The sequence below is a fragment of the Anas acuta genome, chromosome W (assembly GCF_963932015.1).
Source record: "Anas acuta chromosome W, bAnaAcu1.1, whole genome shotgun sequence".
In the NCBI taxonomy this organism is placed as follows: domain Eukaryota; kingdom Metazoa; phylum Chordata; class Aves; order Anseriformes; family Anatidae; genus Anas; species Anas acuta.
The window spans coordinates 9,917,703-9,932,786 of record NC_089016.1 but is presented as its reverse complement, the minus strand read 5'-3'; the positions used below and the strand labels follow the sequence as shown (position 1 = coordinate 9,932,786).

General features: G+C 49.6%; 1 protein-coding gene across 1 annotated transcript; it reads left to right on the top strand.

The window, feature by feature from the left end:
- The first annotated feature begins 10,350 nt into the window (after window positions 1-10,350).
- On the top strand, window positions 10,351-11,292 carry LOC137846872 (olfactory receptor 14A16-like). Its single transcript, XM_068664980.1, has one exon. It carries the CDS (start codon window positions 10,351-10,353, stop codon window positions 11,290-11,292), a length of 942 nt encoding a protein of 313 aa, XP_068521081.1.
- The last annotated feature ends 3,792 nt before the right edge of the window (window positions 11,293-15,084 follow it).

Here is a 15,084-nt window from a genome sequence, read left to right as displayed (position 1 = left end):
TCCACAAGCTGCAAGGCCAGCAGCAGGCCCATGGCTTGGGAGATGCTGGTGAGTATCTATGATCAGACCCTAGCTTTGTGTTTCAAGGAACAGCTGGTGAGGGCTGATGAGACACTGGTGAAATGATGGAAATGCTGGGATGAGAGCAAGGTGGTGAACAGAGATGGGTGTCTGCACACTTCTAGGAAATAGGAAAAAGCGTGGGACAGCATAGGAAAGCATGCAGAGGAAAAGACAGAGGTTGCTGGTAAAAAAGGTAGGCCCCAACAGTCCTGACGCTTTGGCTAGAGCTTATGAGAAGATGACATATAGTTATTGCAGTGCAGCCTCCTTGCTTCCTTGCAACCCTGTGCAGAGGCAGGGTGGTGTCATACTAGTGTTCTTCTCATGGCATCACACTGACCACCACATTCCTCAGACCCCCAAGAAAAGTCCTGAGCCAGACAGGGGGGTGCAGGATCTCTCCTCGCAGTGACTGGGGTCAGGCCTTGGCCCTTTTGCTTCACCTAAACCAACCAAGACTTTTCTCAGCACAGTGCTTTGCCTGTCTGTAACCATGGCCTCCAATTATCTGTCCTAACATGTCCCTGGGGAAGCTTTGTTAGTAACAGCCCTCAGTGGGACCATTAAGACTCCAAGTCACTTCAGCTTTTCCTTCTGAGTTTGCTTTTTCACACAGTTGCATCATTCTCCGCTCAGTACCCAAGTTTCATTGACTCAGCACCAAAATACACCATGGACTTCATTAAAACACAGAAACTCCTAAGGAGACATGTCTCTTCCAACATTTTCTTCAAGTATTCAAGACTTGATCAGCTCATTGGAGAGCTTTCATGTTGTAGTTAAGGGGGAAGATTTCAAAGAGCATCTAATAAAAATCTTTCTTCATTTTAAAGGCTGAATTTTGTTGTGTTTCAATTTAGAGCATCATTCTCCTGGTCTAGGGTTTCTCCTTTGAAACCCTGTTTAGGTGGGAAGAGCAGGGTTTTAAACTACAGTTCAAGTTCCTTATTTTATTGCCTCCAGTGATGTTTACCTTCCCAAAATGATGACTGTACATGATGTATTTTACAGTGATTTAAGTAATTGTGTTAATATTAATCCATATCATACTAATTCAATGATAAATGATGAGGGTCTTACTAAGGAAACCATTACAAAGACTGCTGAGAGATGGGCGACCTTGAACTCACTGAAACTCAAAATAGCAACTGGGTCACTGAGAGCGGTCTGAAGGATTAAACGGTAAGAGGAGGGCAAACCAGGAGAATGATGGGAAGTGCATAGGTCCAGACAGGCAGCTGGAAAGGGGACATTCAGCAGGGTCTGTGTAATCAAGATGAGTTTTGTGCCTGGAAGATGAGGGAGGGAGCACAGCATGATAGAAAAGCAATGACAATGCAACTACAGGTGAACACCAGTATTTCTTCTCCTGGGATGAATACGCATCCTGAAAAATCACATTTCTTCATGATAGAAATTACACTTCACATGAGACATTTTACAGAAAGGATTGAGTCTTTTGAGCTGATGAGTTGTTGCTTTATTATTCAAGTACTGAAAAAAATACTGGGTATTCTGGCAGAGCTTTGCTGTCTGACCATAAGCATAACCAGGGAAAACCTCCAGTGGCCCCGCTGTGTTTGAGGCACTTCCCTGGACCAGCAGATGTCAGAGAAGACCTGCAGGATGCCAGAGCCCTTTGGGAAAATCAGGTGGAGCCAGGTGGAGTTCCCAGGGCACCTCCACTGCCAGCAGTGGTCTTTGTCCCTGTAACTGCAGCCCAGCCCAGCACAGGAACACCCCTTCAAAGACAAACCTCTTCTTCAGTGGGTTCCTTGGATTGACCTAGATTTGAAATGGCCACTGGAAATCTGAGATACTCTCCCTTACTTAAACTAGACACTTGAACATCTGTTGATGACGTTCCTGGGTCATCTTTAGCAAACTCAGGCTGATAAACTCAAGTATAGCATGCTTCAAATGGCTGAGGCAGAACACATCAGCTTGCCCCACTTTGCAAATGGCTCCCGTCCAAATAACATCTTGAAAGCAACAAATACGGAATGACCCGTGAGGTCAATGTGCAGAGTAAGGGAAAGTCACACATATTGTGCTGGAGTAGCAGAAGGCAAAAAGCATTGCATTGTGCCTCAGAGTAGTCAAGGAGACCTATTCCAGGTCATCCATGAGGAAAAGCAGAGAGAAGGACGTTGAGTTTGGCCTAACATGAAGAAGGATTTGCATCACTGGTGAAGGAACCGGCATTTGTGCCATCACCAATGTGAATTACACAACCACCACACCGGGGCACAGCCTGGCCCCGTGGGGGCTCTTCCTGACATCCCTGCAACTCCTGGCAGGCTGCAGTGAGGTGCCCCTCAGCCTTCCTTCCTGTGGTCCCATGGCGCAGGGCTGCCTCCTGCCCAGCTCACTGCCCACCATGAACGTCCAACACAGCTGCTTCCCAGGTTGGGCCTTGCCCAGGGTCAGTCTCCTGCAGGGGCAGAAAATGGCCCTTGTCCTGGTGGCTTTTCATGGCCTTCCTATCAATACATGCTCTTCTCATCCTTGAACTCTTTTTACTGAATATAGAGGCCTTGGTGACCATTTTGGTTCTGACTAATACCAAGAAAACATGTCTAGTTCATCTCTGTCTGCTGCTATGAGCTGTCTGTGAGACATGGATTTGCTATCAGATCTTTTCCTCTGACAGTCTCAGCAATGCCCGGTGATTGGACAAGACATGGGAATTGCACACAGGAAAACACTTTTACTGTGAGCAATATCAAGAACTGGATCATGTTTCCAATACCAAGCACTTGATCAGGTTTCCCCAAAATGGGGGAGTCCTCCTCAACTGGAGATACCCCAAACCCAACTGGAAATGGGCCTGGGCTGCCTGGTGTAGGTGTCCATGCGTGTCTAGTGGGGGTGGCTAGATGGGCTTTGGAGGTCCCCTCCAAAGGCTGCAGGGAGGGAGTGCCTGCCAGGGCAGAAAGGGCAGCCCCAAAGGAGGACACCAGGGCTTTCCAGCACGTTGCAGCAGGGATCTTCATCCCAAAACCACTGCTGTGCCTGAGAAGAATTTATGAGAAATGAGATCCACAGAAACTGCCTACCTGCTGGTTCCTTTATTTAGTTAGCTACAAAGAGCTTAGAAGCACCTCTACATGAGATCTTTGGGTAAAAAGAAAAGTTAGAAGAAGACAGAGGAAGAAAAATATCTTAAATTTATAAAATGAAATTATAAAATTATTTACAATATTGGTATGATATTGAAAAGGATGAGAATTTTTTGAAATATATGAACAGAGGTGTTTCTGCCTTCTCCAGGTATACTTCAGGGAATCAGATGCAGAAGACCATTTCCTTTTTGAAATACTGAATATTGCAATAACGTCCTCAGTGCCTCCTTGAGCTCTTTATTCCTCATGCTGTAGATGAGGGGGTTCACTGCTGGAGGCAGCACTGAGTACAGAACTGCCACCACGAGATCCAGCGATGGAGAGGAGATGGAAGGGGGCTTCAGGTAGGCAAACATGACAGTGCTAAGAAAGAGGGAGACCACAGCCAGGTGAGGGAGGCACGTGGAAAAGGCTTTGTGCCGGCCCTGCACAGAGGGCATCCTCAGCACTGTCCTGAAGATCTGCACATAGGACACCACAATGAAAACAAAACAACCGAAGGCTAAAGAAATACTAAACACAAGTGCCCCAACTTCCCTGAGGTAGGCATTTGAGCAGGAGAGCTTGAGGATCTGAGGGATTTCACAGAAGAACTGGTCCACAGCATTGCCTTGGCAGAGGGGAAGGGAAAATGTAGTGGTAGTCTGCAGGACAGCATTGAGAAAGCCACTGCCCCAGGCAGCTGCTGCCATCTGAGCACAAGCTCTGCTGCCCAGGAGGCTCCCGTAGTGCAGGGGCTTGCAGATGGCAACGTAGCGGTCGTAGGCCATGACGGTGAGAAGAAAAAACTCTGCACCCGCCAAGAAGGGAAAGAAAAAGACCTGTGCAGCACATCCTTGATAGGAGATGGCCCTGGTGTCCCAGAGGGCATTGGCCATGGCTTTAGGAACAGTGATGGAGATAGAACCCATGTCGAGGAGGGCGAGGTTGAGGAGGAAGAAGTACATAGGGGTGTGCAGGCGGTGGTGGCAGGTTACGGCGCTGAGGATGAGGCCGTTGCCCAGGAGGGCAGCCAGGTAGATGCCCAGGAAGAGCACGAAGTGCAGGAGCTGCAGCTCGCGCGTGTCTGCGAATGCCAGCAGGAGGAACTCAGTGATGGTGCTGCTGTTGGGCATTTGCCTGTTTTGTGTATGTTGTCCTGCTAAGGGAACAGAAATATAGTGAAAATATATCAGGATTATCTGAGAAAAAACATTTCCATTTTTCAATTAAACCTCTCAAAGCATTTTCCGAACTGCACTTAGACAGTTGGCAGATCCCTTTCCTTCATTGGTTTCAGTTGTTCTCTCCAGTACAATCCAGACAATTCATTGTCATGAAACCTGCCTCCCCTCCATACTAGAAGCACGGAATCCAAGAAAGTCTTCTGTTTCAGATAAACCAAGCCTCGATCTTCCTGTTAAAATGCCCCCTCAAAAATACTATTCCGTAAAACATCTTCTATGCCACATTACAGGTAGAATAAGACCCATCCTGACAGATGCTATCAGCCATTGGATGTGCCAGCTGTAGAAGACCCCTCTGGCAACCCCACCTGCATGGCCCTGCTGCCAGAGCCTCATGGTACCAAGAGCCTGCAGATGTGTCCTGCCACACGCTGCCCTCTGTTGTTGCGCTCCTCAGTGTCTCCAAGCCCTCTCTCCTTCTCTCCTCTCTGTGTGTCAGCTGCGGTCAGAGCCCCCAGCCCTGCTGCGCTGTGCAGAGGAGCTGCTCCTGGGCACAGCTGTCTCTCTGCAGCGCTTGCCAGGAGCTCCCCTTGAACCCAGGAGCCCGGCCCAGCTCAGCAGCACAGCAGCCGACGATGGCATCGCTTGCTCTGTGCCCTTGGGCTCCCTGGAGGTGTCCCCAAGGCCTCAGGGATGACAGATCCCCAAGGCAGCAGGGTCTCTGCTGGAGTGTGCTCATTGAGGCAGACTGAACTGATCATCTACTGCTCCTCTCTGAACACAAGATTTTTAGAAGTGTGATTTGCGCTGTTGGACTGTGATTGTCAAACATGATGTGCTTTAACCTGGCAGGCAGCTCAGCACCACACAGCTGTTAGCTCACACCATCCCCCCCAAATTCTTATAGGTTGAAGTCAGTGCAGTTGAAAGGACTGAAATGGTAGAGAAAGAATTATAATAGCAATTATTTTTAGTACTATTATTGTTATGTACAAAGCAAGCTATGCACAGTGCAATTGCTCATTACTGACTGGTGTCCAGCCTGTCCCCAACTGGTAGAACATTGTGGTAACCATCTGCACCTGTTCTTCTTTGACCTTCATCAAGTCCACAAATGGAAGGGTCCTCCCAGGGACTGGGAAAGGTAGACAGCTCTTTAACATCCTCTCTCTCGAAGGCAGCTATCCCGAAACCCCACCTGTACCCTTTTGGATCTTGGAAGTACCCTCTCGTGGGGAAGTTTATGTCAAGGTTTCATAGATCAACATTCTTCTCCCTCCTTTCTTTTCTGGGCAGTAGTTCTCTTCCATTCTCAGGGGCCTGACTTTCACACCCTCTGTTTTCTCCTGCATGTAGAGGGAACGGATCCTGGCACAGGTTGGTGCTCTGGCCTAGCAAGAGCAGACCTGGGGGGTCTGGTCTAGTCTGGGGCCTGTCACAGTGGCTGGAGTGGCTGCGGGACATGTCAGAGGTGTTGGAGTAGCTGCAGGGCCTGTCCCAGGGCTTGGAGTGGCACTGACTGAGGCTCTCTTTGGAATTCCCTTTGGAATTGCCAAGGTGATAACCCCTCCTTTTCAAGCAATTCTGCAGCTTTTAAGGATTCTGCAAGTGCTCAGGGGGGAAGTTTCAAAGCACCGGAGGTGCCCACTGCTCTAGGTGCCTGCCCAGATCCTCCCATGCTCCCTGCCACTCCTAACTCTCCGGCCTTGGGGCAGGTCTCTGGAGGGCATTCTTCAAGAGTTGTTTATCCTTAAACAACTGTTGAAACACATTCAGGAGACATCACAATAGGACCATGCCAGTGATGTTCTCAGCTTTGTAGAGGTAGTGTAATTAGCCTGGAGGAGAAGGGGAAGGTAAAGGAGAGAGTGAAGAAGTGGAGAAGTGTCGCTCCTATTTCTCCCCCTAGATTGGCTCCTTAAAGCAAAAAAGTCAAGAGTATAATTCTTAAGTTTCTGAGTGATGGTTCCTGAGGTATGGAGGTAATGGCAGTGCTCAGTACAAAGAAAGGATTTGTCACATGACCAATAATTTTATAGAATCATAAGCCAGTGCTACACAACATAGCAAAATATCTTTAAACCAGACCCAGAAATGACAAAGAGCACAATGGGAACACAGGCAGCAAGTAATGTGCTATACAACACATTTCTGAAAACTGGTACTACTCAGCACCAGAGAAACCTTAGAGCAATCTTCCAGTACTTAGAGAGGACCTACAGGAAAGCTGGGGAGACAGTCATTGTCTGGGAGTGTAGTGATGGGACAAGGAGAAATGATATTAAACTAAAAGAGGGTAGGTTTAAATTGGATACATGGAAGAAGCTTTTTCCTCTGAGGATGGTGAGGCCTCAGAGGAAAAAGCTTCTTTCACATATAAGAGGGGTCAGCCTCTTCTCTCAGATAACTAATGATAGGACTTGAGGAAAAGGCTACAAGCTGTGCCTAGGGAGATTTAGATTAGATATCACAAAAACCTTTTTCTCTCACAGAATAGTCAGGCACCGGAATGGTCTGCCCAAGGAGGTGCTGGAGTCACCAACCCTCGCAGTGTTCAAGAAGCACCAGGACAAGGTGCTAGGAGATATGACTTTGTAACTTAGCGTGTAGAATTAGTGATAGTTGGACTAAATGATCCTGTAGGTCCTTTCCAACGTTGTGTTTCTATGATTTCTGATTCTATGGTAGGACAAGGGGAGTGGTTTTAAACTTAAAGAGGGTACATTTAGAGTAGATAGTCAGATGAAATTCTTGACTTAAAGGTGAGGCACTGGAACTGGTGCTGTGGGTCCAGAGATCACCCAGGGGGAGTTTGGATCAGCCCATGCCCTTGTGTTTGAAGGAACAGCTGGTGAGAGTGGAGAGGCAGCAGTGAAATCATGGGAACAGCAGAGTGAGAGCAAGGTGGGGAAGAGAAGTGGTTGTCTGCAGCCTTCAGGGAAGTGTGGGACAGCACAAGAAAGCATGCAGAGGAGAAGGCAGAAGGCTCTGACAAGAATGGAAGGCTGCAGCAGCACTCACATCTTTGTCCCCTTGGCCATGGCTTAGGAGGAGACGTGTTATACTCATGGCATTGGGACCATGAATTCTCCTTTCAACCCTGTGCAAATGCTGGAAGGTGTCATACCATTGCCCTTCACATATGGTATTGTGGGCATCTCCCCCTACCCCACAGACCCCAGGAAAAGCCCTGAGTGAGACATAGGGGTGCTGGGGTTGTAGAATCTCCCCTCCCAGTGGCTGGGGTCAGGCCTTGGCCCTTCTGCTTCAACAAAATAAACTGAGATTTTCTCAGTACACTGCCTTTGCCAATCTGAAATCATGGCCTCCAATTATCTGCCCAAACAATTCCCATGGGAGGCTTTGTGAGGAACAGAATAGAATAGGCAACAAAGTATAGAGTATTCTAATACTACGGAATAGAGTAGCTAACGGAGGTGAGACAGGTGCTCTGATATAATGACAACCATCAGAAAGCTGATCCCAGTTAGAGGACTGCTATGGAGAGGTCAAGAGTAGCCTGGCCAGGAGAGATGCCAGATAGGGGTACGGGAAGAAGAAGTGAAGAGGAGCTTGGAACCTTACCTTTGTAGAGGTAAGATGGTTCATGCAATGTTGATGCTGCTCTAACACTGACTTCAGACATTCTTGTAGGGCCTGTAAACTATTTTCAAAAATAACAATAATCCTTAAACCTAAACATTAGTGCAGCTTCCTGACAGGAATCCACTATTGGAAAGCAGAACTCAAAATACCACCTGAAGAAAAACTCAGACCATAGCCCCCTTTCCTTCCCTTACTCTCTTGCTCACCCTAATCCCTGCCCTTATCATTAACATTAAAATGCTCTATTTATCCCTAGACTTCTTGCCAGACATAAACAAAACCCTTAATCAAAATGCTTGCCCATACCATAACCAGAAACGTGACAGCACTAACAGAACACCATATCTTTCAACAAAAACTTTGCTTAATCTCTAACCCAGAAAGGTAAAATCTAGTCCCTACGAGACAAGAGAGAGGTCAGCTCTACCTCAGGATTTCAGGTCCCAGCAGGAATGTGACTGTGGCAGGGACTGTGAGGTCACTTCTGTCTTTGCACTTGATAGGGCAGCAGCAGGAACGTGTCACGGAAAGGGACTGTGAGGTCACCTCTGCATGTAAGTGGTAGGAAACCCTTGACTTTTGAGAAGACAAGGCACCTGCTTGGCATGCTGACTGTGGGATCCCCTCTGCCTACACACCCAGGAGGACCCAGACAGAAAGAAGGCCCCAACATGGGTTGTCCTGTCCCTTCTGCTTGAGTCCATGAGTGGGCAGCAGCAGGCACAAGGCTTGGCTGTGTCTCCACAAGAAGCTGCAAGGCCAGCAGCAGGCCCCTGGCTTGGAAGCTGCTGCTGAGGTGACTTGTGTCTGGTTGGTTGAGAGGCCGCCAGGAGCCTGCTGGGCTGGGATGCCTACTTCAGGAGTGGTTTCCACCACAAGGATGCCATACGAGCAGTTGTGCCTTATCACCAGGAACCAGGCCAGCTTCCTACAAAGCTGACTTATGAGATATTTGGGTCCATGGCTATGGCAATTGTCTCTTCCACTAATGCTTTTGAGGAGACAGATAATCATTAAAGCACCAGATCCTAATTGGCTTCTCGTGGGCTCATCAGCAAAGCAACCAGAGTGGTGATTATAATACCTTGGGCTAGGCCTCTGCTGCTGAGCTGGGCCGGGCTCCTGGGACATGAGAAAACACATTTTAAAAAGTCCCATGAAGCAGAGAGACAGCTCTGCCCAGGAGCAGCTCCTCTGCACAACGCAGCAGGAAAGAGACACAGAGGCACAGACACAGAGAGAAAAAAAGAAGAGAGGGACTGAAGGCAGTTGGCAGTGGGAGGATGCTGAGAGTTGCCTGCAGGAAAAACCTGCACAGCCTTTGACAAGGTAAGGGTCTGGCTGCAGGGCCATGCAGCTGCAGGTCCTGGAAGGGTCTCCTGCTGGGTCTTGTTTCTGGGAGGGCAGTGGGCAATGCAGTAGGCTTTGAGAGTCCTGCTGGGTTGCAGTGCGAGGTGAGGAAGTCTGGCAGAAGCCCCTTGGAGTGTTATAACACAGCTGCCCCTGGTCAGATAAGACAGGGGTGGCTAGAACACTGCAGGAGTGCAGCTAGGTTATTGGCACACACAAGCTTGCAGATATCCAACTCTGTCTGTGGGGCATCCTCCTGGGCTGCAGGCTTCCCTCCGGCAGGATGCAGCTCTCTCGTGGCTTCCTTGTGTTATCCAGGTGCCCCAAGGAGAAGACACCTCCTTGCTAAGGCCATGTCCGTGCTGCTGGATGGCTGTCTGTGGGCAGCAGGTTTGAGGCTTCTGCACTCCTATCTAGGAGGCAAGAGCTGAGATCCTGATCACACACCTGGAGATAAGGTGAGGATTCTGTCCATCTGCCTTTTGAGACGGGCTTCTCTGCTCTCAGCTGTCTCCAGTTTCTTCTCATACCCAAGCTCACTGCTGGGCAGGTCTGCTCTGCTCAGTCTTCACCAAGGGACAGCCCCTTTGCCTCCTGGCATCTGCAGGATTTCACCAGGAGCACACACATCAAGTCACAGAGTTCAACCATCCAATAATTCACCTAAGCGTTACAGGGGCAAGCGAATAACATTAAAGCAAGTAAAACACTGCAGCTCTGCTCTGCATTCAGATGAGTTGTTTGCAAGAAAATTCTGCAAACTCATTGACTTGACAAGTGGACTGAACTCGAGTTTCCCCCATGTTCCTGATTCCCTCCTGCTGCAGGTAGGACTCCTCTGCAGCCCATAGTGGCCCCTGCGCCCAGTGCCACTCTCAGCCAGCACCAGCCACAGCTCAAGCAGGAGAGCTGCACAAACGTTCTCCTGCAAAGAGAGAGGCTCTGTTTGGGGGTTCTCTATGACCTGTAACGGGTTTTCCTCATCCAAATCAGTTCTAACTTTGTTCTACCTTTTTCTCTCCAACAGAGAATGTCAGAAAATGCCCAACATCAGCTCTGTGAGCGAGTTCCTCTTGCTGGCACTCACAGACACACGCGAGCTGCAGCTCCTGCACTTCGCGCTCTTCCTGGGCATCTACCTGGCTGCCCTCCTGGGCAACGGCTTCATCCTCAGCGCCGTAGCCTGCAACCACCGCCTCCACACCCCCATGTACTTCTTCCTCCTCAACCTCGCCCTCCTCGACCTGGGCTGCATCTCCACCACTCTGCCCAAAGCCATGACCAATGCCCTCTGGGACACCAGGGCCATCTCCTATCAAGGATGTGCTGCTCAGGTCTTCTTTTTATTCTTCTTCATTGGAGCAGAGTATTCCCTTCTCACTGTCATGGCCTACGACCGCTACGTTGCCATCTGCAAGCCCCTGCACTACGGGAGCCTCCTGGGCAGCAGAGCTTGTGCCCAAATGGCAGCAAATGCCTGGGGCAGTGGTTTTCTCAATGCTGTCCTGCACACAGCCACTGCATTTTCCCTGCCCCTCTGCCAAGGCAATGCTGTGGACCAGTTCTTCTGTGAAATCCCCCAGATCCTCAAGCTCTCCTGCTCAGATGCCTACCTCAGGGAAGCCGGTCTTCTAGTTGTTAGCGCATGTTTAGCCTTCGGTTGTTTTGTTTTCATTGTGCTGTCCTATGTTCAGATCTTCAGGGCAGTGCTGAGGATGCCCTTTGAACAGGGCCGGCACAAAGCCTTCTCCATGTGCCTCCCTCACCTGGTTGTCACCTCCCTGATGGTCAGCACTGGCATTTTTGCTTACCTGAAGCCTAAATCAATCTCTTCTCCATCCCTGGACCTGGTGGTGTCACTTCTGTACTCAGTGGTACCTCCAGCAGCGAATCCCCTCATTTACAGCATGAGGAACCAGGAGCTCAAGGTTGCAGTGAGGAAACTGTTTCTATATGTGCTTCTTAAGCATCAGTGTTGTTAACATTATTGTGATTTGTATCATGTCATTTTTTTACTTACTACTATTATCATATTGTAATAATAATAATAATCTTCTAAACACTACCGTTCTATTTGAGAAACTGACATGAGAGATTTTCATTTCATTTTTCATTTTTATTATTTTCATAACTTTTGATATGGGTTTAATTTATTAAGTAATTATTTACTTTGACTACATCTTCTATTCAACCTATTGAACTAGGCTTCCTCTGTAGGTATAGACAATCAAGAAGACAGCATAAGTTCAATGGTCTCAGGATCCCTCTCTTCCCATCTCCTCTGGAGCTGGGGGAGCAGCCCCAGCACGCAGGAGGGGCTCAGGGCCAAGAGCCCAGCTGCCACATGCAGGAGCAGCCCCTCACTGCCCGCTGGGCTCTGCCTCTCTGCTGCCTTTGGGTCGGGGCTGCTGCTTCCCTGGAGCCATGGCCACGGCCAGCAGCAGGACGTGACCTTGTCACTGCTGCTCTCTTTTGGCTTCCACATTGTGCTTCCTTTTTTTCTGGGTAAGCCCTGATATCTCGTGTACCTTGGTGACAGTCCTGTTGTCTCTACAGTGACATCCCTGTGGCTGCAGGCAGCAGCAGGCACTGTGCAGCCCTGGGTCACTGTGCAGCCCTGCCTCCCTGCTAGCACCACAGTAACAAATGGGGTTTTAGTTGGGGCTTCCGGGAATGAAGAACATAGACTTAAATTCCAAGGACAGTCTGTGAGGGACCAAGGGCTTGACCAAGAGCTTTATGGCAGCCCCTGACAGCAACTGGTCTTGGACTCATCTAAATGACACTGCCCCCCTGCAGTGGGGCTCATGGCCACTGTCAGCCTGGAGAGGAATCTGGAGCTGCCAGGAGATGTCAGGGGATCTGCAGGGAGAACATGCAACGCTGAGTTGGTAGGGATAAGAACCTCATAAAATTAATGGCCATCCAAGGAGGAGTTTGGTAAAGAAAAAGGGGAATCTGAGGAATCCATGGGGTAAGGACAGCTCTGCCATGGCAGGAGTGGTGCTGAAGAGCCAGCAGACAAAGGCCCCTAAGAGTGTAGAGTAATTGAGGATAACCTTCTTGAGGCCTCATGGACCAGGTCTGTGCAACAATCGCCTGCCCTTTGTGCCCTTAGAGACACCCCATGGCCCTGCCCAGCACTGCCCTGTGCTGCTGAGCCATCAGGGCAGATGGAAAGGGGCTCAGCAGCAGAGATCCCCATGGAGTTGGGTCTGCTGCCCACCCTGAGCAACATGCACATGGGGAAGACCCGCGGGTATCCCAGAGCACCACAGCCCCTGGCTCTCACAGCAGCACCGCCAGCTCGGGGCCCTGCAGGGAGCACAGGGAGGGAAGCAGCAATGGCCAGCCAGGCCAGCATGGACACATTGCCCTGGGCAAGGCTCTCTGGGAGCAGGGATGGCCCTGGGGAAGAGTAGAACCGCATTGCTGGGCCTGCACTGATGAGGAAAGGGCAAAGGGAAAGCTCTTTGTGCAGGCCCCTGCTCGGGGCAGGCTGCACTGTGGCTGGGCCAGGCCTCTTGTGCTGGCCTGGGGAGCGGGGCTGGCCCTGCGGGGCACAGGCACTGTGCTGGGGATCTGCCAGGCAAGAGAGCAGGGCTCCTGCAGCTTCACGGACCTCCTCTTTATAAGTACATTAAAGGAGGCTGTAGTGAGGTGCGGGTTGGTCTATTCTCCCATCTGCCTGGTGACAGGACGAGGGGGAATGGGCTAAAGTTGCACCAGGGGTGTTTTAGGTTAGCTATTAGGAAAAACTTCTTTACCGAAAGGGTTGTGAGGCATTGGAATGGGCTGCCCAGGGAAGTGGTGGAGTCACCATCCCTGGAAGTCTTTAAAAGACGTTTAGATGTAGAGCTTAGGGAAATGGTCTAGTGGAGGACTGGTTAGTGTTAGGTCAGAGGTTGGACTTGATGATCCTGAGGTCACGTCCAACCTAGACGATTCTGTGATTCTGTGGGAAAAAGAGCTTGGCCAGCAGAAACTTATGCTTTCATAGAAGTAAGACGGTTTATGTAATGTAGATGCTGCAGTAACACTGACTTAAAACAGTCACCTATGGCCCTTTCCTTACTTGAAAAAGTCATTTTAATCTCTAAACCTAAATGCTACTACAGTACTCTGAGAGGAATCCTTTTATCTTTTTTTTTTTTTTTTTTTTTTTTTTTTTTTTTTTTTCTCTTCCTAACCTAATGCCTTCCCTTAACACTAAAATGAAAATGCTCTATTTAACCCTAGACTCCTTGGTAGACCTAAAAAACCCTAAACCATAGAGCTTGTCTATGCCTTAACCACAGACCTGACACTACAAGCAGAACAACACACATTCCCAGTAAAACTTTGCATAGTCTCTAACAAAGAAAGAGAAAAACAGGTACCTAGGGGGTGTGAGAGAGGTCAGCTCTGCCTCAGGATCTCCTGCCCCAGCAGGAGCAATGTGACTGTGGCAGGGACTGTGAGGTCACTTCTGTCTCTGCAGAAGGGGAAGGGGAAGGGGCTAAAACCAGGCACGCCGGTGAAGACCTAAGTACGCTAGAATCAGAGGGGCTGTGTGCCAGTGGGGTCCTTCGGTTAGATCCACAAGGTGCTGAGTGTAAGGAGACGCACCTGAAATGCTTCTACACGAACGCACGCAGTATGAGGAATAAAATGGATGATCTAGAAGTCCTGGCCCAGTCCCGCAACTACGACATCATCGGCATAAGCGAAACCTGGTGGGATGAGTCCTGTGACTGGGGTGTTGCGATAGACGGTTACAGGCTCTTCAGGAGGGACAGGCAGGGTAGGCGAGGTGCTGGGGTGGCGATGTATGTGAAGCAGGGGCTGGACTGTGTGGAACTCCAGGTCAGCGATGGCAAAGTTGAGAGCCTCTGGGTAAGGATCAAGGGACGAACGAATAAAGGGGATGTCGTTGTGGGAGTCTATTACAGACCGCCTGGCCAGGACGATAGCGCCGATAACTTATTCTTTACAGAACTAAGAGAGGCCTCGAGATTAACTCCCCTTGTCCTTATGGGGGACTTCAACTTGCCAGACGTTAACTGGGAGTGCCACACGGCTGACACGAGCAAGTCCAGGAGGTTCCTGAAGCACCTAGATGATAACTTCTTGGTGCAGGTGCTAACGGAGCCAACTAGGAAAGGTGCCCTCCTAGAGCTGTTGCTAGAAAACAGAGAGGGTCTGGTGGGAGATGTGGTGATTGGTGGCCGCCCCGGTCATAGCTACCATGTAGTGGCTGAGTTCAAAATTTACGGTGACAGAAGGAAAAGTGCCACCAAAACCTCATCCCTAGACATGGGGAAAGCGGACTTCAGGCTGCTCAGGGAACAAGTCAGCAAGGTCCCCTGGGAAACTGCTCTTGAAGGCCTCGATGTCCACCAGTGCTGGTCATTCTTTAAGCGATGCCTCCTAGAAGCACAAGATCAGGCAATTCCTAAATATCGCAAGTCAGGCAGGCGGGGCAGGAGGCCGGCGTGGCTGACCAGGAACATTCTAATGGAGATTAGGCAGAAAAAGAGAGTGTTTCGCTACTGGAAGGAGGGCCAGGTGTCATGGAAAGAATACAGGGATGCTGTTCATGTTTGCAGGGAGAAAATTCGTGTGGCTAAAGCACACCTAGAGTTGAAGCTGGCTGTGTCTGTGAGAGAAAATAAAAAGGGTATTTTTAGATATGTGAATGGAAAAAGGAGAACTAAAGAATACATAGGGCCGCTCCTTGATAGGGAAGGTCTCCTCACAGATAATGACATAGGCAAGGCAGAGACGCTTAACGC

Excerpts from the sequence above, each read along its gene's own strand:
- LOC137846872 (XM_068664980.1), top strand. The coding sequence starts at position 10,351 with ATGCCCAACATCAGCTCTGTGAGCGAGTTCCTCTTGCTGGCACTCACA.